Source organism: Panthera leo, chromosome F2 (assembly GCF_018350215.1).
Source record: "Panthera leo isolate Ple1 chromosome F2, P.leo_Ple1_pat1.1, whole genome shotgun sequence".
NCBI lineage: Eukaryota > Metazoa > Chordata > Mammalia > Carnivora > Felidae > Panthera > Panthera leo.
Window position 1 is genome coordinate 41,642,030 of NC_056695.1, and position 26,179 is coordinate 41,668,208.

Consider the following 26,179-nt stretch of genomic DNA (forward strand, 5'->3'; position numbering starts at 1 on the left):
TCACCTGGTCAAGATGTTGCTTGGGTTCCCAGTCTGTAATTATAATTCCTCTCATAAATTAATCAACTTAAAGGCTATGCACATATCCTGCTCCATGTCAGTTTCTTCCTAAACTTAGCATTCATTGATGGTTCTTGTCTGGTTCAGTCTTTATTTGTTATGATTGCAAAAAGGTAATTTCCAGACTCTAGCACTCGGTCAACATTACTGGTTGGCACTTGGCATTCTAATATAAGGAAGAGCTCTCAATCTCTTGTATTTGTTTATTGATTATTGCTATGAACTCGTGAATTCCTGTTGTTTTCCAGTATTTTATAATTCATTACTATATATGATTATTTTGATGTTCAAGTTGTCCCAGACTTGGATAGTGGGAGTCTTATCAAACTGGGTCCTATGTCCTTATGACATGCATCCTCATCACTTTTTGGGACACTTTGTATTTTCTGGCACAGTAAAATATTCTAGGATCACCTTGAATCTCCCCTGCCTCTGTTTCTCCAGAGTCCCGTTTCCTTCGGGGGGAGTGGAACTGGAGACCAAGATCTGGGCACTAGGTGTGCTTTTTCCTACTGGAATCTCTATTTGCTAAGATAAAACTGTACCCTACAGATTATTTTCTTTGAACTTTTAGTTACTCTTTTCGTGTTTGGAGAAGTGGTTATTTTCACTAAGTAAAATTTTTGTCCTATGGAAAAAAGTTTGTGTGTAATAAATAAGCATAGAAGTCAAGATGAATCACATAACAGAAGCTTGTTATTTAATTCTTGTTTTGTTTTTATTTTTAAAGTGGAATTGTTAAATTACTAATAGCATAAGAAAAAAAGTCTAGTGGAAATGTTTTGGATGTATTATCTATACTTGGAAATGTTTTGAAATGTTTTCTAGGGACATTTTCTTTTCCCCTGATACTTTAACATAGCTATCTGGTGATAGTTATTACAAGTTTCCTTACCTAGTTTTGTATTTGGTTTGTTCATTTTCAGTCTGCTGAAGTCATTTCTAGTACTTTCTAAAAATTTACAACACTCTTGTTTTTTTCAGGCTGTCAAAAGACATAATCTGACTAAAAGATGGCTTATGAAAATCATTGATGAAAGAGTAAGTTGAAATTGCTCAAGTCGTAAGTGTTTTCTTCCTTTTTATCTGTAAGCTAATTCCTCAGGGAGGAAATGTTTTAATATGTGTGTTACATTCTGGAGGAAGGAGATTTTAGAGAACTGTCATTGTATCCATTCTCTATCATTACATGCGCTCATTTCAGCCCCCTGCCCCTGCACCTTGAGTCAGACAGGCAAACACAGGTACCTAGGCAGAGACGGGTATGCGCACCCTACCCCCACTCTACTATTTTGTTTGGTTTTTAAATGGAAATGTTTGGACTTATACAAAAGTAGAGAGAATAGTGTAATATACTTTCATGTATTTGTTACCCAGCTTTAATTAGTTATAAATACATATCCAATCTTGTTTCATCTATATTCTACCAAATCTTCTCATTAAATGCCACTGGATTATTTTATTTTATTATTATTTTTTTGCCACTGGATTATTTTAAAATAAACCAGCATATTATTAGCTTGCAAATATATATTATATCTTGAAAAGATTTTTAAAAATGCTTTTAGAAAACATACCCACAATAAATGATCATACCTTAAAAAAATTACAGATAATTCCTTAATATCATCAAAACTTGAGTAGTCATACACATACCTTTATGTACACGCAATATTTGGATCTCTGTCCAGATAGTTGAGGGAATAGGAAAGTCTGATGGTTCTATTCTAGTGAATGGAATGCTATACTATGTTCTAGGAACTGAGTTCTACTTCCAACCAAGCATACAAATTACTCTCTGGCCTGGGCTAATTTATGTAATCTTTCTGACACATGGTTGGCTCAGTGTCCTCATTGGCCTGATATTTATCACATACTGTTGTCATGAAAATGTGAGTTCACTTAGTTTATTTGGATACAGCCTATTAATAATCATAGGCTATAGTAATTACAAACCAAAACAGGAGATAACGACTTGAGCATTTAAAAGAAATAGTTGTTGGGGCACCTGGGTGGCTCAGTCAGTTAAGTGTCCGACTGCGGCTCAGGTCATAATCTCGTGGTTCACAGGTTCAAGCCCCACATCAGGCTCTGTGCTGACAGCTCAGAGCCTGGAGCCTGCTTTGTGGATTCTGTCTCCCTCTCTCTCTCTGGCCCTCCCCTGCTCGTACTCTGTCTCTCTCAAAAATAGATAAAGCCTTTAAAAATAAATAAATAAAAGAAATAGTTGTTGGCCTACAGCGTTAATTAGCACTAAGAAGATCTATTTTTCAGGTGTTTTCTGTTTTTATGAGGTAAAGACAATTAGAAAATTCAAGACAGAGATAACTTTTTGGTTTAATGGAAAATAACATTTGGCATTTGTAGGGAGGGATATTTAAGAGTAAAAGACTAGGCTCAAGTCTCCCACATTGATCTTTAGATTTAGTGCAATTCCTATAAAAACTCCAGCTGCCTTGTTGCAGAAATTAACAAGCTGATCCTGAAATCCATATGGAAACACCAGAGACCCAGAATCGCTAAAGCAATCCTGCTAAAGAAGAAAGCTCCAAAGTTATAGTAATCAAACTGTGGATTATTGGCACAGCATAGGCATATAGATCAATGGAACAGAATTGAAAGTCCAGAAATAAACCCATAAATTTATAGTTGATTTTTTTGATAGGGGTGTGAAGATAATCCAATGGGTAAAGAATAGCCTTTTCAACAAATAACATCAGGACGACTAGATATCTGCATGCAAAGAATGAATTTGGATTCCTATCTAACACCTATCTAACGCCATATGAAAAAACTAACTCAAAATAGGTCAAACACCTAATGTAACACCTAAATGTAAGAGTTAAAACTATAAAACACTTAGGAGAAAACATAGATATAAATCTTTGTGACTTCAGGTTAGGCAGTGATTTCTTAGATACAATATCAAAAGGATAAGCAATAAAAGAAAAAGCAGGTAACTGGACTTAAACAAAATTAAAAATTTCAAGAAAGTGAGAAAGCAGTCCATGGAATTGGAGAAAGTATTTGCAAGTTATATATATATATATTTGATAAGGAATAAGTACCTAGAATATGTAAAACTCTTAAAACTCAACAATAAAAAGACAGATCACCCAATTTAAAAATGGGGCAAGGATTTGAGTAAACATTTCTGCAAGGGAGATCTACCTATGACCAGTAAGCACCTAAAAGGATGCTCAACATCTTTTCATTATGGAAATGTGAATCAAAACCAGAATAAATTACTCCTTTACACTCATCAGGATGGCTATAATAAAAATATGAACAATAATGAGTGTTGGTGAGGATATAGATAAATTAGAAACTTTCATACGTTGCTGATGGGAATGTGAAATGGTATAGCTGCTTTGGAAAAAATTTGGCAGTTCTTCAGAAAGTTAAACATAGAGTTACCAAAGACCCAGCAGTATCACTCCTATATTTATACCCAAGAAATGAAAACATGTGTCTGCACAAAATCTGTAACAAATGTTCACACCAGCATTATTCATAGTAGTCCAAAAGTGGGAACAACCCATAGTCTACCAATGAGTGAATAAAAACATAGTGTGGTATATCCATACAATGGAATATTATTAATACTTTCTCCAGTTAAAAAGAATCAGGTACTGATATGTGCTCCAACATGGATGACCCTTAAAAATGTGCTAACTGAAAGAAGCCAGATACAAAAAACTACATATTGTATCACTGCATTTTTATAAAATGTCCTGAGCAAACAAATCCATGGAGACAGAAAGTAGGTGAGTGGTTTGTTGGGGGATGAGAGAAGGAAGAAGTGGGAAGTAACTGCTTAATGGATACAGGGTTTCTCTTTGAGGCGGGAAAACAGTATGAGATTAGATAGTGGTGATGGTTGTACAACTTTGTGAATATACTGAAAACCACTGAATTGTACATTTTGAAAGGGTACATTTTACAGTATGTGAATTATGACTCAATTTTTAAAAAATGTAAAAGATTGGACATAATTTTTTCCCCTGGGATCATTGCTAGTGCCATTTTCTTCTGATTAAAAAATAAAGAGGAAGGGGTATATTTCCTTGGCAGTAGGGTCTTTGTGGATGTATTATGATAAAAGTGGCTAGATGTTCTTAGCCTGAGATTTACATTTTTCGGTTTCTGGAATATAGTGTGATCAGGTAAAGTAATCACCCCCGTTACTTTATGGAGCTTGGTTTCTTTGGGGTAGGGCCTGGTTATGATCTCCTTTCCTTTTCTACGCACCTTTTCTTTATTAAAAACATGGGCTTAACAGTTAAAATGTATAGATTTGAATCCTATCCCCACCATTTACTAGCTATGTGACCTGTGGCTCCATTTCCTCATCTGCAACATGGAAAAAGCATTAATTCTTTATTTTGGGGGGGGGGGGGGAGGTTTCTAGGATTAAAAAGATAATGTCTAAAGTGCTTAAGTCAGAACTCAGTTAAGTCAGTGTCTCATGATTCCTTGGGCTTTTGAAGGAATTAAAAATTAAGCTAACCCCATGTCTGGGGTGATTTGTGCATTGAGATTATTCCCAAGGTATTATTTTGAGGGGTGATTTGTAATTACTGAATGTGTAGGACTTTAATATTTTAATTTTATTTTAATCTTATCGTGTACTAAACAATATATACTAATTATTTTTATTCTTTATTAATTCTTCAGGGCAAAAAAATGGTGCTTTTCTTTATAAAATATTGATAATTCATCAAACTTTATTTGCATTTTGTTTGACTATAGGAAAAAAATTTGGATGACAAACCATATCGTAATATCCAGGAACTGGAAAACTATGCTGAAAACACTCAGAGCTCTCTTCTTTATTTAACACTAGAAATATTGGGTAAGTCATTTTTCCAGTTTTATAATTCTGTTTTCAAAGAAAATACCTCTCAGACTTCACTCTTTCATAATCTGACAGTCTAATTGGTTTAACACGAAGGTTTTCTTCACACCATCTGTAAAGGAATGGTTTTTTGTTTGTTTTTCTTTAGCAGAAAGGGGAATATATATATCTTTCTTTGGAGTGCAGACTAATCAAAATACTCAGGCTCTCATAAAAGTACTTTAGCTACCTCATGGGAATGCTGTAATTAATAATCTGGTAATTACAGGTGATTTTTCTTTTTCAAGTGTCTCCTACAATTTGGAAAACCTGGGGCCTGACTCTTCCTTCCCTGTCAATAAAACTTCCCCGTGTAAAAAAAATAAAAAGTAGAAAATATAAAACTGCGTTTCTCAAAGTTCTTGCAAGACTTTTCTTTCTCTGTCCTCTTAAAAATCAATAAAACAAACAAATTTAGATGATCCTTTTCCTCATCTACTTTGTTTTAAGTTGGTGAGGTCTTATTGTAATGAGGAGATTGTTTGGATCAAGGACAATACCCTCTCTTTTGAAGAAGGTAATATATCTTTATGTCACCCTAAAGGAGTAACACAAGTCCCTATTGAGATTCCCAGGCTCATTCCGCCTGTGTGCCCGGTGACATGTTTGCCAACACAATGAAAGGAGGGAGCAAAGAGCAGACGGTTTGTCAAGCGTATACTTAAAATGAGGTCATATGGAAATTGCATTGAGGAGAAGAAATGGAAGACTTGTAATGTTTTTCCAAGATAGCTGATTAAAATTCCAAATGTGTTCTCAGTGTTCTGTAGTCTGAGGAAAACACTTTCATTTAAAAGTTGAGGTTCGGAAACCTGTTCAGTGGTAAACAGTCAGCTTGTCTTTGTGCCCAGTTTTGCTCACATAAGTCTTGTTTTTCAGATATAACACACAAGATAAACACCTACTTTTACATGTTTAGGTGATTTCTCCAAGCTGCCTCTATTGATCTGTTGTGCATGTAAGCCATGTTGCTTCATTTCTAAAATCCTAGGTGTAAAGGATCTTCATGCAGATCATGCCGCAAGTCACATTGGAAAAGCGCAGGGCATTGTCACTTGCTTGAGAGCAACGCCCTATCATGGTAGCAGAAGAAGAGTGTTCCTTCCCATGGAAATTTGTATGCTGGTAAGGCTGTTACTTGTTTCCTCTAATAATTTACTTCAGGAACATGGGGAGGGACATTATCTCTTGGTTCTTTGCTTCATCTGTTCAAGTAACTGCTTTGAAATGAATGCTAATTGCTTTTTTGCTCCAGTTATCACATCAGAATTTTATCAGTCGGGCACCTGAGATCAGTGGTGGATCCATGTTTCCTTGCTTGTATAATTTTGTTCTACCCACAACTGTTGGTAATTAACATCTTGTCGCATGTTCTTCTAGGAGTGTGTGTGTATGTGTGTCTGTAGGTGCAAACACAAGTGTGTGTACATGTATTTTCAAAAACAAAATAAACATTGTACTATAGATTCTATTCTGTCACCTGTTGTTCTTGAACTAAGGTAAAGTGTGCTTTTAGATTCCTAACGTAATGTGTATTTTCCCACACAGCATGGCGTTTCACAAGAGGATTTTCTACGGCAGAACCAAGCTAAAAATGTGAGAGATGTGATATATGACATTGCCAGCCAGGCACACTTGCACCTAAAGCATGTAAGTAGGCTCTCTGCCAAATTATTTAGGAAACTACTATTTCTAGATGTGGCTGTTCCTCGAGCATAGTTAGGGTTCCTGGTCTTTACTCCATTTCTCATTGAAATTCCAGATTTATCTCAGGCACTCTTGAAAACTTTCTCCAGTTTTTTATGGTCCCCCTGTCTCCCTCTCAGCAGATGAACACATCCTTTACCGAGCAAGCCCAGCCTCAGCTTCCTCGGTGAGCTCCTTTGTGCTCTGTGCACCCACCAGCTCTCACTCTCAGGGGACAGGCCCTGCCAGGGCTGATGGCTCCTCTCCCAGGAGCTCATGTCCTCAGTGTCCGCAGCTGGCCTGATAACTCACCCCTTTTCTAGGCAGCCTTCGGATATTCTGTGGCACATTTCCCCCCTCCCGGTTAAACTTTTGTGAGTAAGTGGCTACATTCATTGTTACCTCAAGGCCAGCAGCACCATGGCACCGTTCATTGTGCTATCATTTCGCTTCCATCCTGCCTATTCTAATAATAGGCATCACTAAATAATCTCCTTATTGCCACATTAGGGGGCACTTAAAACTCTCATTCATGCTAACTCTTTCTGCTATTGACATCATAGACGTTTTTGCTCCTTGAAACTTTCTTTTCTTTTTTTTTAATTTACATCCAAGTTAGTTGTTTTTTTTAATTTTTTTTTAACGTTTATTTATTTTTGAGACAGAGAGAGACAAAGCATGAACGGGGGAGGGTCAGAGAGAGGGAGACGCAGAATCTGAAACAGGCTCCAGGCTCCGAGCTGTCAGCACAGTGCCTGACGCGGGGCTTGAACTCACGGACCGCGAGATCATGACCCGAGCTGAAGTCGGCCGCTTAACCGACCGAGCCACCCAGGCGCCCCTTTAATTTTTTTTTAAAGTTTATTTATTTTGAGAGAGGGGAGGGGCAGAGAGAGAGGGAGAGAGAAAAGCCCAAACAGGCTCTGCACTCTCAGCACAGAGCCCAATGCGGGGCCTGAACTCATGAACTGTGAGATCAGACCTGAGTCAAAATCAAGAGTCAGCCACTTAACTGACTGAGCCACCCAGGCAACCCTTTAAGATTTTATTTTTAAGTAACCTCTACACCTGATGTGGGGCTTGAACTCACAACCGTGACATCAAGTCTCAGGCTCCAATAACTGAGACAGCCAGGTGCCCCCTTCTCCCCTTTCTTGAAACTACATCCTTCATCTGAATCATGCTATTCCTTCCTGATTCTCCTAGAACCATTACTTCATTTTAGTGTCTCCTGAAAACTTGGTGGAAACTTTTTATCTCCCTGATTCTCATGATGCTCTTTCTCCCTGGTTCTTCTTGTGAACCTTTTTCTTTTCCGTTTGTTTGTTTGTTTGTTTGTTTGTTTGTTTTCTGAGCCTCAGTGGATCCTAAAGACCTTGTCATTTACCTGCAGACCTCAGGTCCCTTGTACTTGCTGTTTTTCTGCTTGGAAGATGTTCTTCACCCCCAACTCCTCCACTCCCAAACCCATAGGCAGTATCAAATATCACCTTATCAGAAAGATTCTTCCTGGCTACCTTATCTAAAATAACAGCCTCCTTTTCCATTCCCTCAGTCCCTTTACCTGGCCTAGCACTTCTCACTGCCTGACACAGAATGTAAGTGACTTTGTTTGGTTCTAGGCTGCATTCTTCAACATCTAAAGTGCCTGGTACATTATAGGCACTCAGTAAATTTTTGTGAAATATTAAATAGGTAATCAGATTGTAAGCTTTTTGAGGGCCAAGATTCTATATTAATCTTTTTCTAAATTTTCTGAAGCATAGTTCTCCACCCCAACGGAGGTATAGGTAAAATACATGGAACTTTAGATGAGAAATCACTTAAAACTAGCAGAGTTTTACATGAGGTCTGAGAACACAACAGAATCATAAATGCAGGAATGCCCTGAGTTGGAACCTGACCAGTCCCAGTTGATGGACACTTAAGGCATCTGAAAAATACAGATTCCCAGGCCTTACCCCCTGGTGATACAGTAAACCTGGGATGGGGCCAGGAATTAAAATTTCCAAATGATTTTAAACACCAGGTTTGAAAACTACTGGTTTGTAGGTTATGTGAAATAGGATCCTGGAACACAGGCTTGGAAGGGTGGACCGAAGGAAGATAATAGAGTTCGGGAAGATTTGAGAGGCGCTGGAGCACAGTGGATGACAGTGCAGACTCTGAAACCAGAATCTGACTTTCAGTCCTAGCTCTGCCATTTCCTGATCACATGATCTTCACCTCTGTGCCTCACTTGCCACCTCTGGGAAAGAGGGTCATATTAGGGCTGAACTCAAAGAGCTGTGATTTAGATAAATGAGTTAATGTGTGTAAGACTTTATAACCATGCCTGGCATATCATAAGTGACATGTGAGTGGGCTCCCTTCATCATAGCCACCATCAAGTAGAGCAGTGACAGTAGTGTTGCACATTAGAGAACCTGGCCAGCAGTGTTTGAGACGAATTTGGGGGGTGGGAGATCAGTTAGGAGGCTTATTTAGGAGAGAGAGAAAGAAGGTCTGACTTAGGGTAAATGTTTAGATATGTTTATATAGATTTATACACACACACAACAGAGGAGGAATCAACTAGACTTGACGGATTGGGTGGTAGCAGGATCAGGAAGAGGGAAGGCTGCACGGAGTTCAGGTTTAGGTGATGATGGTGCCGTTCAGAGACTACTGTGAAAAGCAGCGGTGTGCTGGTGCTAACCAGGAGCCTCTGGGCCAGCTGTTGGACATCTCTGAATTTAAGGGGATTTGAGGCCACCTAGGGAGATGGGCTATTGAAGACTGCAGGATTGGGACTTTGAAGGGAGGTCAGAACTGTAGATAAAGATTGGGGAGTCATCCACATAGAAAGCCTCTGGTTAAAGTTCTAAGTGTGGGTGGTGTTGCCCGAGAAGAAAGTACATCTAGACATGAGGACCAAGGGCAGGACCCAAGGCCCACCTCCACTTCTCAGGTAGAAGGGAAAAAAGGGCCAGTTACTAAGAAGAAGGGAAAGGAACTAATGGCCAAAGAAGTACGTGCACTGAGAGTCAGTGTCTTGGAAACCAAAGGAGGAGAAAATTCTAAGAAAGGGGAATATTAAAGTTTTGCATGCTACAGAGAGGTTGAAAAGATGGGTATGGCAGTTAGTAAATTTTGGGTGATCTTGAAAAGACCAATTTTAGTAGATGGTTGAGGGTAAGACCAGAGTGCAGGGGGTTAAGATGTCAGGAGGTAGAGGCAGTATCTGACCATGTAAATGAAGACCCGCAGACAAGAGTGGGCTTGGTGAGGGCAGGATGATGGGCATCAGCGTGAGTGGATCAGGGCTTCGTGGTCCAGGGTAGTAGGGAGTTAGGCGGGATAGAAGAGATTGGAACCAAGATGTAGAAGCCCTGGGATTCCAAAATGAAGAGATAAGACTTGGTGTATCAAGGGGTTAAGTTAAAGTAAAAATTAAAATAAATTAAAAAAAATTTTAAACAGAAAGTAAAATAATTCATTTGGCAGCCTGTATAAACTGAATTAAAGGTCGAGAACCGGGCAGGAAGATCAGTTAGGAGGCTCTTACATTCGTGTAACCAGGAGATACTGACGATCGAAGCTAGGGAGGTACAGGGACTTCTTAATGCAAGTATTTCCTCACTCACCCCTCACCACAGAGCTGGAGGGCCAAAGTTGTGGGTGTTATTAGGCAGCTGGAAAAGGCCAAAGCCAATCCATAAGAAAGAATGAGATTCTTATTAAAGTACCTTTTCTGGAGTCTTTTAGGCTTAGGAGATTAATTTTAATTGGCAGGAGAGCTATTTTCTGACCTTTCAGAGAAGCCCTAGCTGTGTTGTTAAACTTCTGGTATTGCTTTGTGTTCACTTTCAGAAGGAGAGTGTTTATCTCCAGAAATATTTATGTTTGAAACCGGTTTCCTTTTGTCTTCCTTTGTAGGCTAGGTCCTTCCACAAAAGTGTTCCTGTGAAAGCATTTCCTGCTTTTCTTCAGACGGTAAGTGGATTAACAGAGAAGGCTGGTTAATTACTGAAGCAGATGTGTACGATCTCTTTTTCTGTTTTATAAAGTTCCCAATGAAGTTCTTTAGTTTGGAGTCTTTGTGTTTGCTACCCTCCCTTAATGGTGGGTTTTGTGAGTTACATTCAGCTTTTGATTACAGTCATGCCTGTAGTTTGCAGAGGCGGGTGAGTGGAGTCGCCAGACTCCATAGGTCTATACAGGTGCGTGTGTGTGCGCGCACACACACGCATACATACACACACCACTAGCCAGACTTTCCCTTTGAACCAAATCCTAATTTGTGAATGTCCAGTTGAGCTCTAATTATGAGGTCATGTTTCACCTGTATTTAATGGAATCTTCTCCTAGTTGTAAAAACTAAATTCTCAGAATGGAGACTTAGACAATATAAAAATAATAAAAGAAAATAACAATCACCTATCATTCTGGGACCCAGACATAACCACTATTTATTCTGTTCTTTTTTTTTTTAAATGAATTTCTGTATATAGTTGAAATCACACTTTACATGCCATTGTCTTACTTATCAAGCGTCTAGCCACATCATTAAATATATTTGTAACTACAATATTTAATGGCTATATAATATTCTATCATGTTTGTACCTTGGCTTCATTAACTATTCCTTAAATTGGATATTATAAACTATTAAAAATGAACATAGAATTCTTAGAGATGGAAAGTTGATCATAAAATATTAAATATCACTTAATGTTACAGAACATTATGAATAATGTGAGCTCTTTTTTCTAAAAAAAAAAGACAGCATGTGAAAGTACATCAAAATATCTTCAAAGTTTTTTCTTTCATTCGCTTTAAAATTTTTTTTCATTTTTTTAATGTTTTGTTTTTTTTGAGAGAGAGAGAGAGAGAGAGAGAGATCGTGAGCAGGAAGGGGCACAAAGAGGGGGAGACAGAGGAGCTGATAGCAGTGAGCCTGATGTGGGGCTTGAACTCATGAACCATGAGATCATGACCTGAGCCGGTCAGATGCTCAACTGACTGAACCACCCAGGCATCCCTCTTTTAAAAATTTTAATGCTACAAATGAATCGGATATATCTATATATGTATGCATGTGTTACAAAGCCTAACATCACAAATACCCATGAACTCACCACTCAATCCAGGAGCTAGAATGTCACCATTAAATCCCACTCATGTGTTTTCCCCCATCTCATCCCCCTGCCTCTGCCTGCCTCCTCCAAGTAGGTATTCTGAATTTTGAATTTATTAACCTTTTTCTTCTATTCCACAAAGGATTTTCCCCATTTTATATATTCCTAAACAATACATTGTTTACTTTTATTTTTGAGCTTTATAAAAATGGATCATACCTGTTTATGTCTTCTAGGTCACACACGCATGCGCACACACACACACACACACACACACACACACATTCATCCATATTACTTCATCTAGCTATAGTACACTCATTTCACTGCAGTATATTTCATTTTGTGAATAGTATACCTTTTTTTTTTTTTTTTGATCAGAGACATTCTAGATTGTTTCCAGGTTTTTTGCTAATATAACAGCAGCTGTGCACATTCATGCACATATCTCCTGTTATATATAAGTTTAGGGTTTAAAAAGTAGATGCTGAGTTTGTACATATCCTCATCTGTCTTTAAGTGTATAGAAAAAAAGTCTGGAGAAAATACAATCCTTCTTGTTGTCTTTTGGCTCATAGTGCAGAGAATCCACAGCAGGATCTCTGTTGGATCACACAGGTTGTACTGCAGACATTAGGGGGAGCTGTGCATGTGGACCTAGAGGGCAAGAGGTGCCTCTTAGGAGTTTGTGCAAAACCAAGTGGATTCTCTGTTAAATAAATAAATATTTAATAAAATAAATTTTATTGAAATAAGATTAAAAGGTACAGATTAATAAAAATAACTGAAAACCATAAAGAACACTGTGTTCCATCCTGTTCCTCAATCCTCATGAAAGCTGTATCGAGTTTTATGTGACGGGAGGAGGCATGGGGTGATATTTATAGGGACCTGTGATGGTTCTCCCAGGTTGCAAATTGTTTTCTAGCAAGAACATGGAGATCCATTAAATTTTTCCACAAAATAAGTTTATAAATGAACAACTTGAGCTCCTCATTTCTGTGGGAGTGGGGTGGGGTGATGGAATTCACTGTCCTTGACTGAAACACCCCTTTTGTTTTCTACAGAATCTAGTAATAAGACCTGACAAACAGTAATTTCTCTAATCTTTTACACATTTCTGCCATAACCGTATAAATTATGATCAGGATTGGCTTGGTATTTCTAGTACTAGCTTTTTGATCCTGTTTTACTGGCCTAATAGAAACTTCTTAGAAGATGCCTTTGGGGCATCTGGGTGGCTCACTTGGTTAAGCATCTGACTCTTGGGTTTCGGCTCAGGTCATGGTCTTTTTTTTTTTCCTTTTAATTTTTTTAAATCTTTATTTACTTTTGAGAGACAGAGACAGAGTGTGAGCCAGGGAGGAACAGGGAGAGAGGGAGACACAGAACCCGAAGCAGACTTCAGACTCCGAGCTGTCAGCACAGAACCTGACACGGGGCTTCAACTCACAGAGCATGAGGTCATGACTGAGCTGAAGTCTGATGCTTAACCGATGAGCATCAGAGCCACCCAGGCGCCCCATTTTCTTTTAAAAACTTAATTATTCTATGATCTAATGACCATTCTTTTCCTTTTCCAGGTTGCCCTGGAGGACTATTTAAAGAAAATTCAACAAGTGGATTTTGACATATTCCACCCATCTTTACAGCAGAAGAATACACTACTACCATTATCTTTGTATGTTCAATCATGGAGAAAAAGATATTAAAATAATTTTATGGCACTGATCTTTACTTTTATTAGTTTTACAAAAGTATACTAGTTAACGGTTCTTGTTTACAAATAACAGGAGGTGTTTACTTAAGAATTTTTAGGATGGGTGTGTGCAGCTCACAGGCTTGATGAGATGTTGCTGGGGGACCAGAGTGCCACAACACTGCCCAGGCTCTGCCACAGGCACCAGGGCTGTCACCAGCAGCCCAGACAGTGTCGGTGTCTGCTGTGCTCTGTCAGGTCGGAGCCCCCGGGAGGGAGTGTGGTTTGAGCTGTACTGATGCTGCAGGCCGTGTTCAGCCACCAGGGGGCAGGAGAGTTAACGTCTCCTCCCTGCCTCACCCCAGGAGAAGAGCACAGGGGCTCAAGGAGCACCCAGCTTGCGTGTGGAGCAGCCACAAATCGAGGGGCCAGTACAGCTGGGGGTCATGAAGAGCGAAGTTAATATTTGAGGAGTGTCAATCACTATCGTGAGGGCTTTATCTCCCTAACATTTCGTCTTTACGACTCTGTGAAAATTTACCATGATAAAAGAACTTCTTTAAGGTAAGCTAGCTGGCTGTCAAGAGCTAGAACCCTAATTTGACTTTAAAAAGCTGACTTGAAAGTTTCACTGTTTTTTTTTAACCCCGCCGCTTTACAATCTGTCCCTCAGCGTTATGACCAAAACTTCATTAACAAAATGTGTATTAATGTAAAGTATATTACCAAAATTGTATTGAGCATTCATAAAGGGGATACTACATTTTTAAAAACTAGTATACTAGCTGAGCTACTAGTATAAGCTCTGGCTGTATACTTTCATCCATGTTCTCATTTGATTTTGAAAAAGAGAACTAAGGATTTTGGGGGGTAATTAAAAAATATTAATCATAAAATATATACTAACCACAAAAAACGTAGTTGTGTGCACTTGCTGGTCATTGGAAGATCTGGACTCTGAGTCTCTGACTGCAAGGCCAGGGTTATGCCACCGTTTCCTTTTCCCGCCCTTTCGGTGGTCCTGTCTCCTGCCCACTCACACCTCTGGTGTTCCGTCCCTCCATCTCATCTCTAAACCTTCGGTTGGAATTAGTGCCTACTTCCATTGTGAATCAGTGATGGCTTAAAATACTACATTTTTGCAAAAAAAAACTCAAACCGAGAGCTGCTTGAGGGCAAGACTACGTTGTTTTATTCATCGTGGGGTCCCACAGCACCCAGAATGGCTTCTGATATAGAGTACGTAGAGAATAACAAGTGTGTGTCTGTGTGAACATGCAAGGTGGTTGTATGTGTGAGTATACTCTTGACAGTGATGCTGAAGGAATATCCTTATAGTTTGATTCTGTGACTTTAGAGCCTTTTAGCTTATCTACAAGCAGCGAGTACAAGGAAATGGGACACGTTCCTCTTGGGATTCGGAATGGCCCAGAGCTGAAGAGTTCATCAGAGACATTCTTTGTTAGGAAGCATTGCCTGTGGGTCTTCCCAGGTCAAATCTGGCAGCAATCGTCTACTAAGCATCTTGGTTCCTGTCTAAGGGTCTTAAAAAGAAGGGTTTAAACATGCAAGTGGATTACTGGATTCCTTATTGGCTCAGAAACCAATTTACTATTAGGTAAATAATTTCAAAATACTCTCTAAGCCATTTTAAATTTGATGCTTAGAAATTTGGATGAACTCAAGTTTGCAGTCTCCTGGAGATTAAAGTGGGGTCTTACTCAGTGACATTTACCGTACTATTAACTTCATGGCAGAAAAGATACTCCCTTAGATGGTGCCAACATTGTTTTTCACTTTTCAAATTTCTGGGATTTTTTTTATTAGAGCATTGTAAAGGAGTCCGATACGTTTTCAAACCATGTAAGATGTATTTTGGTATTGAACAGGTGGAGAGCAACAGATGACCAATGTTAAGTATAAATTACAGATTAATCTCAATGTAGGTAAAGTTGCACATCGTCATAAAATACATTCTGAGTAGTTCCCACTCAACTGGCAGGACTCTTCCTCTCTTTTTGATTAAATGTCTCCTTTTGACAAAATTAAATTACTCTTGAGAAACGTAACAGCAGCTAACACTCAGCGGAGCCCGAATTTGGACAGACGAAAGCTCTGTACCATTATGCATTAATCTTCACAGAGTTACTTCTCTGTATTTATTTTCCAAAGGATAAAACTGCCTCAGAGATGTTCAGTTCGAGGTCATATAGCCATTATAACTAGAGCTGGATGTCAAACCCACATTAGTTCATTGCCAAAGCCCACAACCCATGTATTTTTACCATTCTTGAGACTGTAAAATAAACGGCCAAGTTTAAAAGCTCCAGGGCACGACTTTTTCAAAAGGGAGTATTATTGTATGTATTTTAGGTACAGATTAGGTTAAAAAGTACGGTTACATAAATTCCAACTACAAATTAGGTGAGAGAAATAAATAGGCAACTGGAATAGATACTAAGTGCTGGCCATGGGGTCTATACAGGAGAGACACGTCGCCACTTTGGAGGTCAAAAAGGTCTCCCAGAGAAGGCAGCATGTGACAGTGTCAGGAAGGTTGGGTAGGACCCAGAGTTTGGGGAGGGGTGTAGCTGTAGGGAGGTCCTGGCTGAGGAGGCAGTGGGAACAAAGGCCAGGAGGCAAAACGGATAGCCTGTGTGAAGACCCAATATTTTGGCTTTAACTTAAGTAAAAAAGAACAGAATGTAATGTCCAGAGTTCTCAGAAAAGTCTGTGAATAAAATGTGGCCACATCCTCTGGTCCAGTGAGACATTCTGAATGAAGATCAAAGAGTTGTGAGTTTATATATATTTTGCCTGTTTCACCAAATCCCTACATGCCCTTGGATCTGTTTTAGCTCTTATAAATAGGATTTCTCTGAAGACACTGGCCTAATAACCTTGTCCAGAAAGATCCACAAAGTTGTAAACATTATGCAGTTATTGAAAACAAAACATTATCCTGTTTGTACCTGTAAGGAGGACTGAGCAAGAAACCACTAACACCCAGAATTGAGAAGGGTAATGGCAGTGGGTTGGAAGGAGGGGGGAGGAGCTGGGGAGTGAGGGAAGAATCCATTAAGTAACTGGCACTTCAACAAGGCCTGCTTTCTCCTCTGAGAAACATATTTCTTGGCTACCTAAAAAGGTATTTCTAAAAAATTCAGACCCTTCAGATCAGAAAGAGGGTGATAAGCAGGGAATGTCATTACATTTATGGAACAATGGATAGATGGATGTGAATTTTTCCATCAAATCGGTATATACCAGGTAAAGGGGTTTGTTCAGTAAAAGGGATATTTGGCACATTAAATATGTAACTCATCTGTAGTATAAGCTGAGTAAAGACATTTTAAAAGTTTAGATACAGAGCAGTATGGTGTTTTCAAGCACTTCTTATAAGAGTGTGGGCTTCTTATAAGAGTGTGGACTGCCTGGGTGCAAAACCCAGGTCCACCACCCTGATAGCTGTGTAACTGCAGCGAGTTACATGAACTCCAGTGTCTCAGTTGCTCCATTTATAAAATGGGCAAAATTATATCTATCTCAACAGTTGTTATGAGGAGTGAATGAATTAATACACGTAAAGTGCCTAGAACGATGACTTAGATGTTCTAAATAAACATTAAATGATGTGTCCGTAATACACAGAAGTCACACACCGGCAGACCAAACCAAATGAGGCCGGCAGGCAGGGCCTCTGAAAAAGAACAAGACACTGAATGCCTTTGGGCAGAATGTGTACTCTGCATCTGGCCTCAGGCCCCAGGACAGGGGTCTCCCACCCAGCCCGACTCCTGTGTCGGTGTTACTTGCCTGCTCTCTAAGCAGTCGTGCTTGCTGGAGAATATGTGGGTGGTGGATTAATAACAAGGGAACGCCAATCTGAGGCTGGCTTCACAAGCAGGCCCACTTTCTCCCCCAACCATATGGTAACTGTTGTTGGTGCATCTGTCCCTCGCTCAAAGTTCTCTGAGTGCAAGACAATGTTTTATTCATCTCTGTGTCCCCAGAACCTCCCATAAACCCTGGTGCCACTCCATGCACCTTTGTATCTGAATGAACATGCTGTGGCATAGGGGTGATGGGCGCTGAGGGGATGTGAACACGATGGGGCTCGTATGTGCAGGCCGAACTGGGGGTGCGTGTCAAGGGCGTGGTACACAATGGCGTTCAAGAAACAAGGCTGTTGGGCACCGTGCAAAGCAGGGTGTGAATGAGGAAGGAAAGATAAAGAAATCACAGACACACTCGGGTGTCTGGATTTTAAGAACGGGCACGAAATTTGAAAATAAATACTTCGCAAATGGTCCAGAATACATGTATTTTGTGTATATGCACACGGATATTATTTGCAGTATTACTGGTGTAATCATTTCTTGGATAAGGAGTACCTTTGAGTCAAATATGAGATACAGTGTCTTTATTCTTAGTTGATAAGTCTGAGGGGAACTTTGATTACCTGTACAAATACTGTTTTCCTCTGAGTCACCCTTTTCTCATTAAACAGTCCTGTTTGGTGTACTGTGCACTTTCCCTTTTTATTTTTAATCACGATTAATCTTCCCAGCTGCTTAGTTATATAATAATATCCCGTGTGTTTAAAACACAGGCCTACAGATTGAATTTCTCAGACAGCAAGTTAGAACCACAGGATCTCTTTTACGGGTGCTACAAAGATTTTTTAGGAAGTCGACGTTAACGATTTGAGGAGCTATTTCACCCTCTTATATTAATTCCTTGCTGCAGTGGTTTTATCCTATATTAATCTTGTAGGTTGACAAACGAGTTGAGAAAGTTCTCATTTCAATGAATGAACATAAAGACACTTCCTCCATTCCTTGTGAGCTCCTCCATATGGCTGTTAGAAATCTGTTTCAGTCCTGGTTTGGAAGAATGTATAATGTACTCTTTCCTGAGACAGATTTTTTTCCCCCTGAGATTTTTTTTTTTTTGGTAACTAATGTGTTTGTTTTTTTTACACAAGTAATGTACGTGTGTTCACTGCAGAAATATTGGGAAAAAAATAAATACAAAAATATAAAGGAAAAATATTTTTAAAATCAACTATAACTTTACCAGGTAAGAGATGACTACCATTAACATTTTGGTCTATGTTCTTCCAACTTCTTCCTTGGCATACAAAATATACAAAATTGGTATCTTCTGTGTGTTGTTTTTAGTCTGCATTTTAGTTTAGTAATACAATGTAAAGTAATACAGTGTAAAAAGATATTAGAAAAATATTCTTAATTTTTATTCTACAGAACATTAGTGGGAGTATGTTTTCTTTCTTATTTTGCAATGATAATCTAAGTTGCACCTAGGGCCCTCAGCCTCCTGAGGTCAACCTTCCCTTTTTTTAAAAAGCTTTCTTTTTAACATTTTTATCTTTTTATTTTTTTAAATATTTATTTTTTGAGAGAGCACCAGTGGGGGAAGGGCAGAGAGAGGGAGACAGAGTGACGGGATGACAGCAGCAAGCCTGATGTGGGGCTCAAACCCATGAGCCGCAAGATCATGACCTGAGCTGAAGTCGGATGCTCAACTGACTGAGCCACCCAAGTGCCCTTTAAATTTTTATTTTAGAAAGAGAAAGCGAGCAGGGGAGAGAGAGAGAGACAGAGTGAGAGAGAGAGAGAGGATGTTAAGCAGGCTCCACACAGCGTGGAGCCCGATGAAGGGCTCGGATCCCACAACCCTGGGATCATGACCTGAGCCTAAATCAAGAGTTGGACATTCTGGGGCACCTGGGTGGCTCAGTCAGTTGAGCGTCCAACTCTTGATTTTGGTGATGAGTTCGAGCCCCACATGGGCACTGTGAGTGCAGAACCTGCTTGGGATTCTCTCTCTCCCTTTCTCTCTGCCCCTACCCCGCTTATGCTCTCTCTCTTTCAAAATAAATAAATAAACTTAAAAAAAAAAAAAAAAGAAGAGTTGGATGCTCACCCAACTGAGACACCCAGGTGCCCTTCAACCTTTCCTTTAATAACCAAATAAAGTGGTATAGGACATCCCATGGGATGGATGTTCCTTGAAAAGCCAGCATAATAAACTTTGTCAATATTTGTAAGATTTCCAGGCTAGAATGGAACACAGGATTTCTATACTTCTATCACTTCTCCATACAGTTTCATTTGCCTTTCAATTTCTTTCCGTATTTTTAAAACAATTTCTTTTAATATTTTTGTGTTTTGATATTTTCACATTTAAACCACATGAAATGAATTTGAGGCAAGATGTGAAATGTGGATCTACAGACAGTTGCCCGATTGAACCAATGCCATCAGCCATGCTAAGCATATACTCAATATCCAAGTTGAATCTGAAGGGTAATTTAAATAATTTAGAGGAGGTCACTTTTTAAAGGAATGTTCTAACTTTGTTAAAAATAAAAGATGCTTTGAGAATTGGGCAGTCACTCTCAACACATTACACAGTTCTAAATCTCCTTGACTATTTTCTTTTTTTCTTGTGGGCTTGGACAGGTACAAAGTAAAACAGGATTTTCATTTTGTTTCCTGACGAGTTAGCTCAGTGGTGAGCCATCGTAAGAGAAGTGGCATGCTGGGTGCCGGGCTTGACCAAGGAATGTGAGACAGATTAACAATAATTTAGCTCTATCCAAACGAATGTTCACTTAAGTAAAATTTCACGATTCATTTAGTGTGGATGGAGCTGGTGCCCATGAGGACCATTTTCCCCACTCAAGGCATCGTCTCCTTCTGTGGGAGTGGGACCAGTTTCCATTACTGGTTATGTGAGGAGATGCTTGTGGGATCTGTTATTTCTGTGATGTTTAGTGTCTCATATAGATGGAGACCCCGCCCAGTTGTTCAGCTCACCTTTTAAACTAGTTCTGGGGGCACGAGTTCTTATTCTCTCCAGCTTTTTCATGAGCGGGCCTCTGTGTGTGTGTGGTGGCGGGGGGGGGGGGGGGGGGGGGGGGGGGGGGGGAGGGGGCGGGGATGGTGAGCAATAGATGACACTTGTGTTGCCTGAATGTCAGAGGCAAAATTACACCAGTATGTGCCTACAATGTGTGGGCTCTGAAGGAAAAACCCAGCTGGGTCCTGGTGAGAACTGGAGGTGAAAGACACTTATTTTGCTCCTGCCAGAGGAAGACTTACTATTGCAACTAATCGCCAGTGCAGCTACAGTGGTCCTGGCTCATGGAATGTTCCTAGAAAATACACCTAGGAGGACGGAGAAGCAAGAAGGAAGAGGAAATTGAGGCAGGCATGGATCTGAGGGATGACTGCTTCCCGGAAAGGCTGCTCTCTTGTCCTGACCACGGAGCAGTCCACTGAGAGGCCTGGGCCTGGTTCTGCAGTTGTCCAGAATGCCCAGCGCATGAGAGGTTGTTTTCTGGGGCAAAGGTCACTTTCTCGTCACTGGTAAATCTTCTCCCATAATTAAATGGAAAAAAAAAAAAAAAGCATCTGGTTCTTCCTCCATCTTTTTCCCTCTTTGTTCAAGGGAGAAAGGAGAAGCATCCTTGTCTTGATTTTTAAATTTTTCAATCTTGATGCAAACTCCCCAGATGGGAGGATTTTTTGTTTGTTTGTTTTTTCCCAGTGACATTTCTGGGATATAACTCATTAGGTATGTGGTAGCAACTTAAATCACTATTTACATTGACATGGCACTTCCTGGTGGGAGTTTTATCTTCCCTGAACCAAGGAAACCACACTAGGGAGAAGAGAATGTGGTTAAATGTTAAGTGTGACCCTATCTTAGGGATAGACCTCTTAATTCTGATTGTGAACATCAGCAATTTCTTCATGCACATCACTGAGTACATCCAGTGGTTCCAACTCCTCATTGTCTACACCTGGAATGAGTTGCCCAGGGAGTTAAAAAAAAAAAAAAAAAAGATTTGTTAGTCACTCAGCAAACTGGATGCTCTGTTAGGGGCTGGGGAAGCAAGGATATCTATGGTGCCACAGCACCCCTTGTCATGCCAACAGTTTGGTTTTATGAGCCTTCCAGCAAATTCTTCCCTTTTGCTTATGCAAGTTTGAGAGTTGAATTTCTGTCACTCATAACCACAATAGTCTGGCCAACTGAGGGGCTGAGAGCCTGAAGGAATGAGATATATGTGCCATATCCTTTGCTGAGTTAAAAGGCACAACCGTCATCTTGCTGCTATATGACAGTGGGGACCAAGTGTGTGCTTATGAGTCTGTTTGCACGCACAGAGATAAATGGCAAACTTTCATCATAGCCACTGTACATGCACTTTAGTTAAGGTAGGAAATTGCCTATAGATGTTGAATGTACCTAGTATTAGGAAAGAGAAGTTAGGCTAAATAGGGGAGCTTCCAGTAGAGCAACATTTTGGCCAATCATTTTTTAAAACATCTGTGAATGTGGAAACATCTTTGGAAATCCAGATTTTCATCATTTTGGTTTTCTTAGAGTGCCTCCCCTGTCTTGGGTTGCTGCCCCCTATGTGGGAGAGGAAGAAAGGAGTTATCAGTTGTGGCAGATAAGATTCAGTCAGTATCAATTCATAATGAAAGTGAAATAAATTTTATTTTAAATCTTTGTTTTTGATGAACTAACTCCAATATAAACACAATGTGTATATCTAAATATTTAAAGGACCAATAGGTGTGATTAATGGACTTTTTAAAATTGTGAGCTTTGGTCATAACCCTATCTTGGCATATATTCCACGGGCAACTGAAAAGACTATGTATTTTGCTGTTGTTGGGTGAAGTGTTCCACAAACGTCAATTAAATCCTGTTACTTGATGATGTTTTATAACCTTGCTGATCCTGTCTAGCTGTTCTGTCAGCTGTAGAGAGAGGCATGTTGGATTCTCCACCTATAACTGTGGATTTGTCTACTTCTCCTTTTCATTCTATTACCTTTCGCTTTACATATTTTGTAGCTGTTTGGTGCCTCCATCATATTTAAGATTGCTATATCTCCTTGGTGGATTTAATCCTTTTGTCACTACATAATAAGCCTATCACTGGTAAATTTCTTCACTCTGAAGTGTACTTTATTGATATTATAATAGCCACTCCTGTTTTCTTTTGATTAATGTTTGCATGTTTTTTTTTCTATCTTTTTACTTTCAACCTACCTATATTGTTATATTTAAGTGAGTTTCTTGTAGACAGCATTCAGTTGGGTCATATTTTCTAATCCATTCTGCCAATCTCTTTCAGTTGATGGATTTAGATTATTTACATTTTTGAATTATTTTTATTTATTTATTGAAGTATAGTTGATATACAATGTTATATTAGTTTCAGGTGTACAGCATAGTGATTTGATAATTCTATACATTATGCTATGCTCACCAGGATAAATGTAGTTACCATCTGTCACCATACAATGTTATTACAATATTATTGCCTATATTCCCTATGCTGTAGCTTTCATCCCTGTGACTTATTTATTTTATAATTGGAAGTTTGTACCTTTAATCCCCTTCACCTATTTTGCCCCCTCACTCCAACTCCTTCCCCTCTGGAAACTACCAGTTTGTTCTCTGTATTTATGATTCTGTTTCTGTTTGTTTTGTTTTTTAGATTCCACACAGAAGTGAAACTGTATGGTATTTGTCTTTGTCCTGTCTTATTTGATTTAGCATAATACCATCTAGGTCTATCCATGTTGTTGCAACTGGCAAGATCTCATCCTTTTTATGGCTAGTTCTCCATTGTATGTATATACCACATCTTCTTATCCATTCATCTATTGATAAATACTTGGGTTGCTTCCATATCTTGGCTATTGTAAATAATGCTGCCATAAACACTGGAGTTCATATGTCTTTTTGAATTAGTGTTTTTGTTTTCTTCAGGTAAATACCTACTAGGAAAATTACTAGATCATAGGGTATTATATTTTTAATTTTTTGAGGAATCTCCATAGCTTAAATCCTTTTACATCGTTTTGCCTTCCCCTGCTTATAAATGCTTTTAAATATTTCCTCTATATACATTTAGAGGCACAAGAGACAGTGTTATAATTTTTGCTTTAACCATTAAACATAATTCAGAAGCTTAAGAGGAGAAGGAAATGTATTTACTCATAACTTTTACTTTCTGTTGTTCTTTCTCTCTTTGTGATATTCTGAGATTCCTTCCTTTTTCATTTCCTTTTTGTTTGGAGAACTTCCTTTAGCCATTCTCTTAAGATAAGTCTGCTGATGACAAATTCATTTAGTTTTTCTTCAGCTGATAATGTCTTGATTTTCCCATTTTCTTTCTTTCTTTTTCTTTCTTTCTTTTTCTTTCTTTCTTTCTTTCTTTCTTCTCTCTCTCTTTCTTTCTTCCTTTCTTCCTTTCCTTTCCTTTCCTTTCCTTTCCTTTCCTTTCCTTTCTAAGTAGGTTCCATGCCCAGTGTGGAGCTCAATGCAGGACTTGAACTCACAACCCTGAGATCAAGACCTGAGCTGAGATCAAGAGACAGATACTTAACCAACTGAGTCACTTAAGCACCCCTCCCTGCATTCTTGAATGATATTTTCACTGGACATAGAATTCTGGGTTGTCAGTTTTTTCACTTCAGCACTTGCAAATTGTACCATTTCCTTCTGGCCTCCATGGTTTCTGATAGGAAATCTGCTATCCTTCAAATTGTTTTTGTTTTGTATAAGGTATTGCTTCTGACTGCTTTCAAGATTCTTGTCTTAGTTTTTTAAAAAATCAGCTCTAAATTTAATTATACTCAGCAGGCATAAAATTATATTGAAACAGATAGAAGTACAAACACTATATTCAGTTTTGAGAAATTTGACGTGGTATGGATTTCTTTGGTTTATCCTGTTTCTGATTTGCTTACATCTTGAATCTGTAGGTTTCTGTCTTTTGCCAAATTTGGAAAGTTTTCAGCCATTATTTCTACAAGTATTTTTTCAGCTTTGCTCTCTTTTTCCTCTCCTACTGGGATTTGGATGACACAAATTTTAGACTTTTGTGTTATGGGCCCACAGGTCCCTGAGCCTCTGTTGTTGTTGTTTTTTTTCTTTTTTTTTCCTTCTTTTCTTTCTTCTCTTCCTTTCTTCCTTCCTTTCTTCTCTTTTTTTTTCTTTTTTTTTTTTTTTCTTTCCAGTCTGTTTTCTTTCTTATTCATATTGGGCAATTTCTATTGCTGTATATTCCAGTTCATAGATTTTATTTTTCTCTGGTCCCTGAATCCTGCTATTGAGCCTGACCACTGAGTTAACTTTAGTTACTGTATTTTTTAGTCCTTAAGTTTCCATTTGGTTCTTCTTTATATCTTCTTATTTCTGTACTGAGACTATATTTCCTTACTCAGACTTTCAATTTTTTCACGTTCCAAGCATGTCTGTAATTGGCTTTTTAAGACGGCTTTTTTAGAACCTTTGTCAGGTAATTCTAACATCTCTGTCATTTTAGTGTTGGCATATATTGATTTTTTTTCTTCTGAGAGTTTTCTAATATTTGGTATATGAGTGGTTTTCAATTGAAAAGTTGGGCATTTTGGATATTATGAGAGTCTGGATCCTACTTAAACCTGTGTTTTAACTGGCTTAAAAAAATTTTTTTTAATGTTTATTTATTTTTGAGAGAGAGAAAGAGAGCATGAGCAGAGCAGGGGAAGAGAGAAAGGGAGACATAGAATCCAAAGCAGCTCCAGGCTCTGAGCTGTCGGCACACAGCCTGCCGCGGGGCTCGAACCCACAGACCGTGAGATCATGACCTGAACCAAAGTCGGGCGCCCAACCAACCGAGCCACCCAGGCACCCCTTAACTGGCTTTTCTGATGCCAATCTGGCAGAGGAAGAGAGGAGCACTGCCTTGTTACTGCCAAGGTCAGAGAGGGTGGGGGTGAGGGGGGTAGGAGCCCACATTCACCACTTGACCTGAGTTCACACTGTTAGGGGCTCCTAGTTACTTCTGGGCAGCGATGGGAGTTCTAGATCCCACTGGGCATCCACTCATACATACCACCCTGGCTGGGAGGGGCAGAAGTGCCTTGTTACCGCTGACATCACAGGAAGGTGGCCTAATTATCCCTGGGCAGTGGCGAAAGTCCTAACTCTCCACTAGGCCTCCTTTGACACCACTCCAGCAGGGAGGGGGAGGAGTCCCTTGTTACTGCTGTCTGTGGGTGGAGTTCAGATTCCCCATGTGGTCTCCACTGACACTGTGGTGGCAGGGGCCTTGTTACTGTCATGTGAGGATAAAAGTCCCAGCTGTCTATGGCCTTCCCTGATAGCACCTCAGCGTGTGTGTGTGTGTGTGTGTGTGTGTGTGTGTGTGTTGCAGTTGGAGCCCTTTGATATAGCTTGGTGAAGCAGGAAGTCTAGGCTCCTGATCCCCCTTTTGCTGCTGTGGGTGAGAGTGGGGCCACTGTTCTTCCTGTGGTTTTTAGCTGGAGCAAGTAGTTACTGTCTAAAAGGTTTTCGTCTTGTTAGGCTGCCCCTTTCCTGGACTTCTGCTTAGAAAGAATAGGCCTGTGTTGGGGAGTTTTTGTCTGCTCCTGTTGGCACTTCTAGGTTGCCAGCCTCTTAAAGCTAGAAGTCTGTGTATATGAAGCTAAAAGAAAACTCGGAGGACTCATTGCCAGGTTGTGCCTTGGATCCCACAGTCTCTGGTCTGGTTGTCTTCTCTCCACCTTTCAGAGTCTTCTCTTTTTTTTGAGAGAGAGAGAGAGAGAGAGAGAGAGAGAGAGAGAGAGAGAGAGATGGTGCAAGTGAGGGGCAGAGAGAGAGGGAGAGGGTGGTG

General features: G+C 39.5%; 2 protein-coding genes across 17 annotated transcripts in view; one reads left to right on the plus strand and one right to left on the minus strand.

Annotated features, from left to right (window-relative positions):
- The window catches only part of NDUFAF6 (NADH:ubiquinone oxidoreductase complex assembly factor 6), a 36,142-nt gene extending 17,273 nt beyond the window's left edge, over window positions 1-18,869 (plus strand). For all 7 annotated transcript variants that reach the window (XM_042923402.1, XM_042923408.1, XM_042923406.1 and 4 more), the window contains 6 exons: window positions 1,045-1,101; window positions 4,813-4,915; window positions 5,949-6,082; window positions 6,506-6,607; window positions 10,562-10,618; window positions 13,347-18,869. In XM_042923402.1, the coding sequence (XP_042779336.1) occupies window positions 1,045-1,101; window positions 4,813-4,915; window positions 5,949-6,082; window positions 6,506-6,607; window positions 10,562-10,618; window positions 13,347-13,475 (582 nt within the window). In that variant the 3' untranslated portion in view covers window positions 13,476-18,869. The remainder of the gene's footprint in view (window positions 1-1,044; window positions 1,102-4,812; window positions 4,916-5,948; window positions 6,083-6,505; window positions 6,608-10,561; window positions 10,619-13,346) is intronic.
- Window positions 1-26,179, minus strand: part of TP53INP1 (tumor protein p53 inducible nuclear protein 1) — a 155,002-nt gene that overhangs the window by 115,010 nt on the left and 13,813 nt on the right. The gene's annotated exons all lie outside the window — the stretch shown is intronic.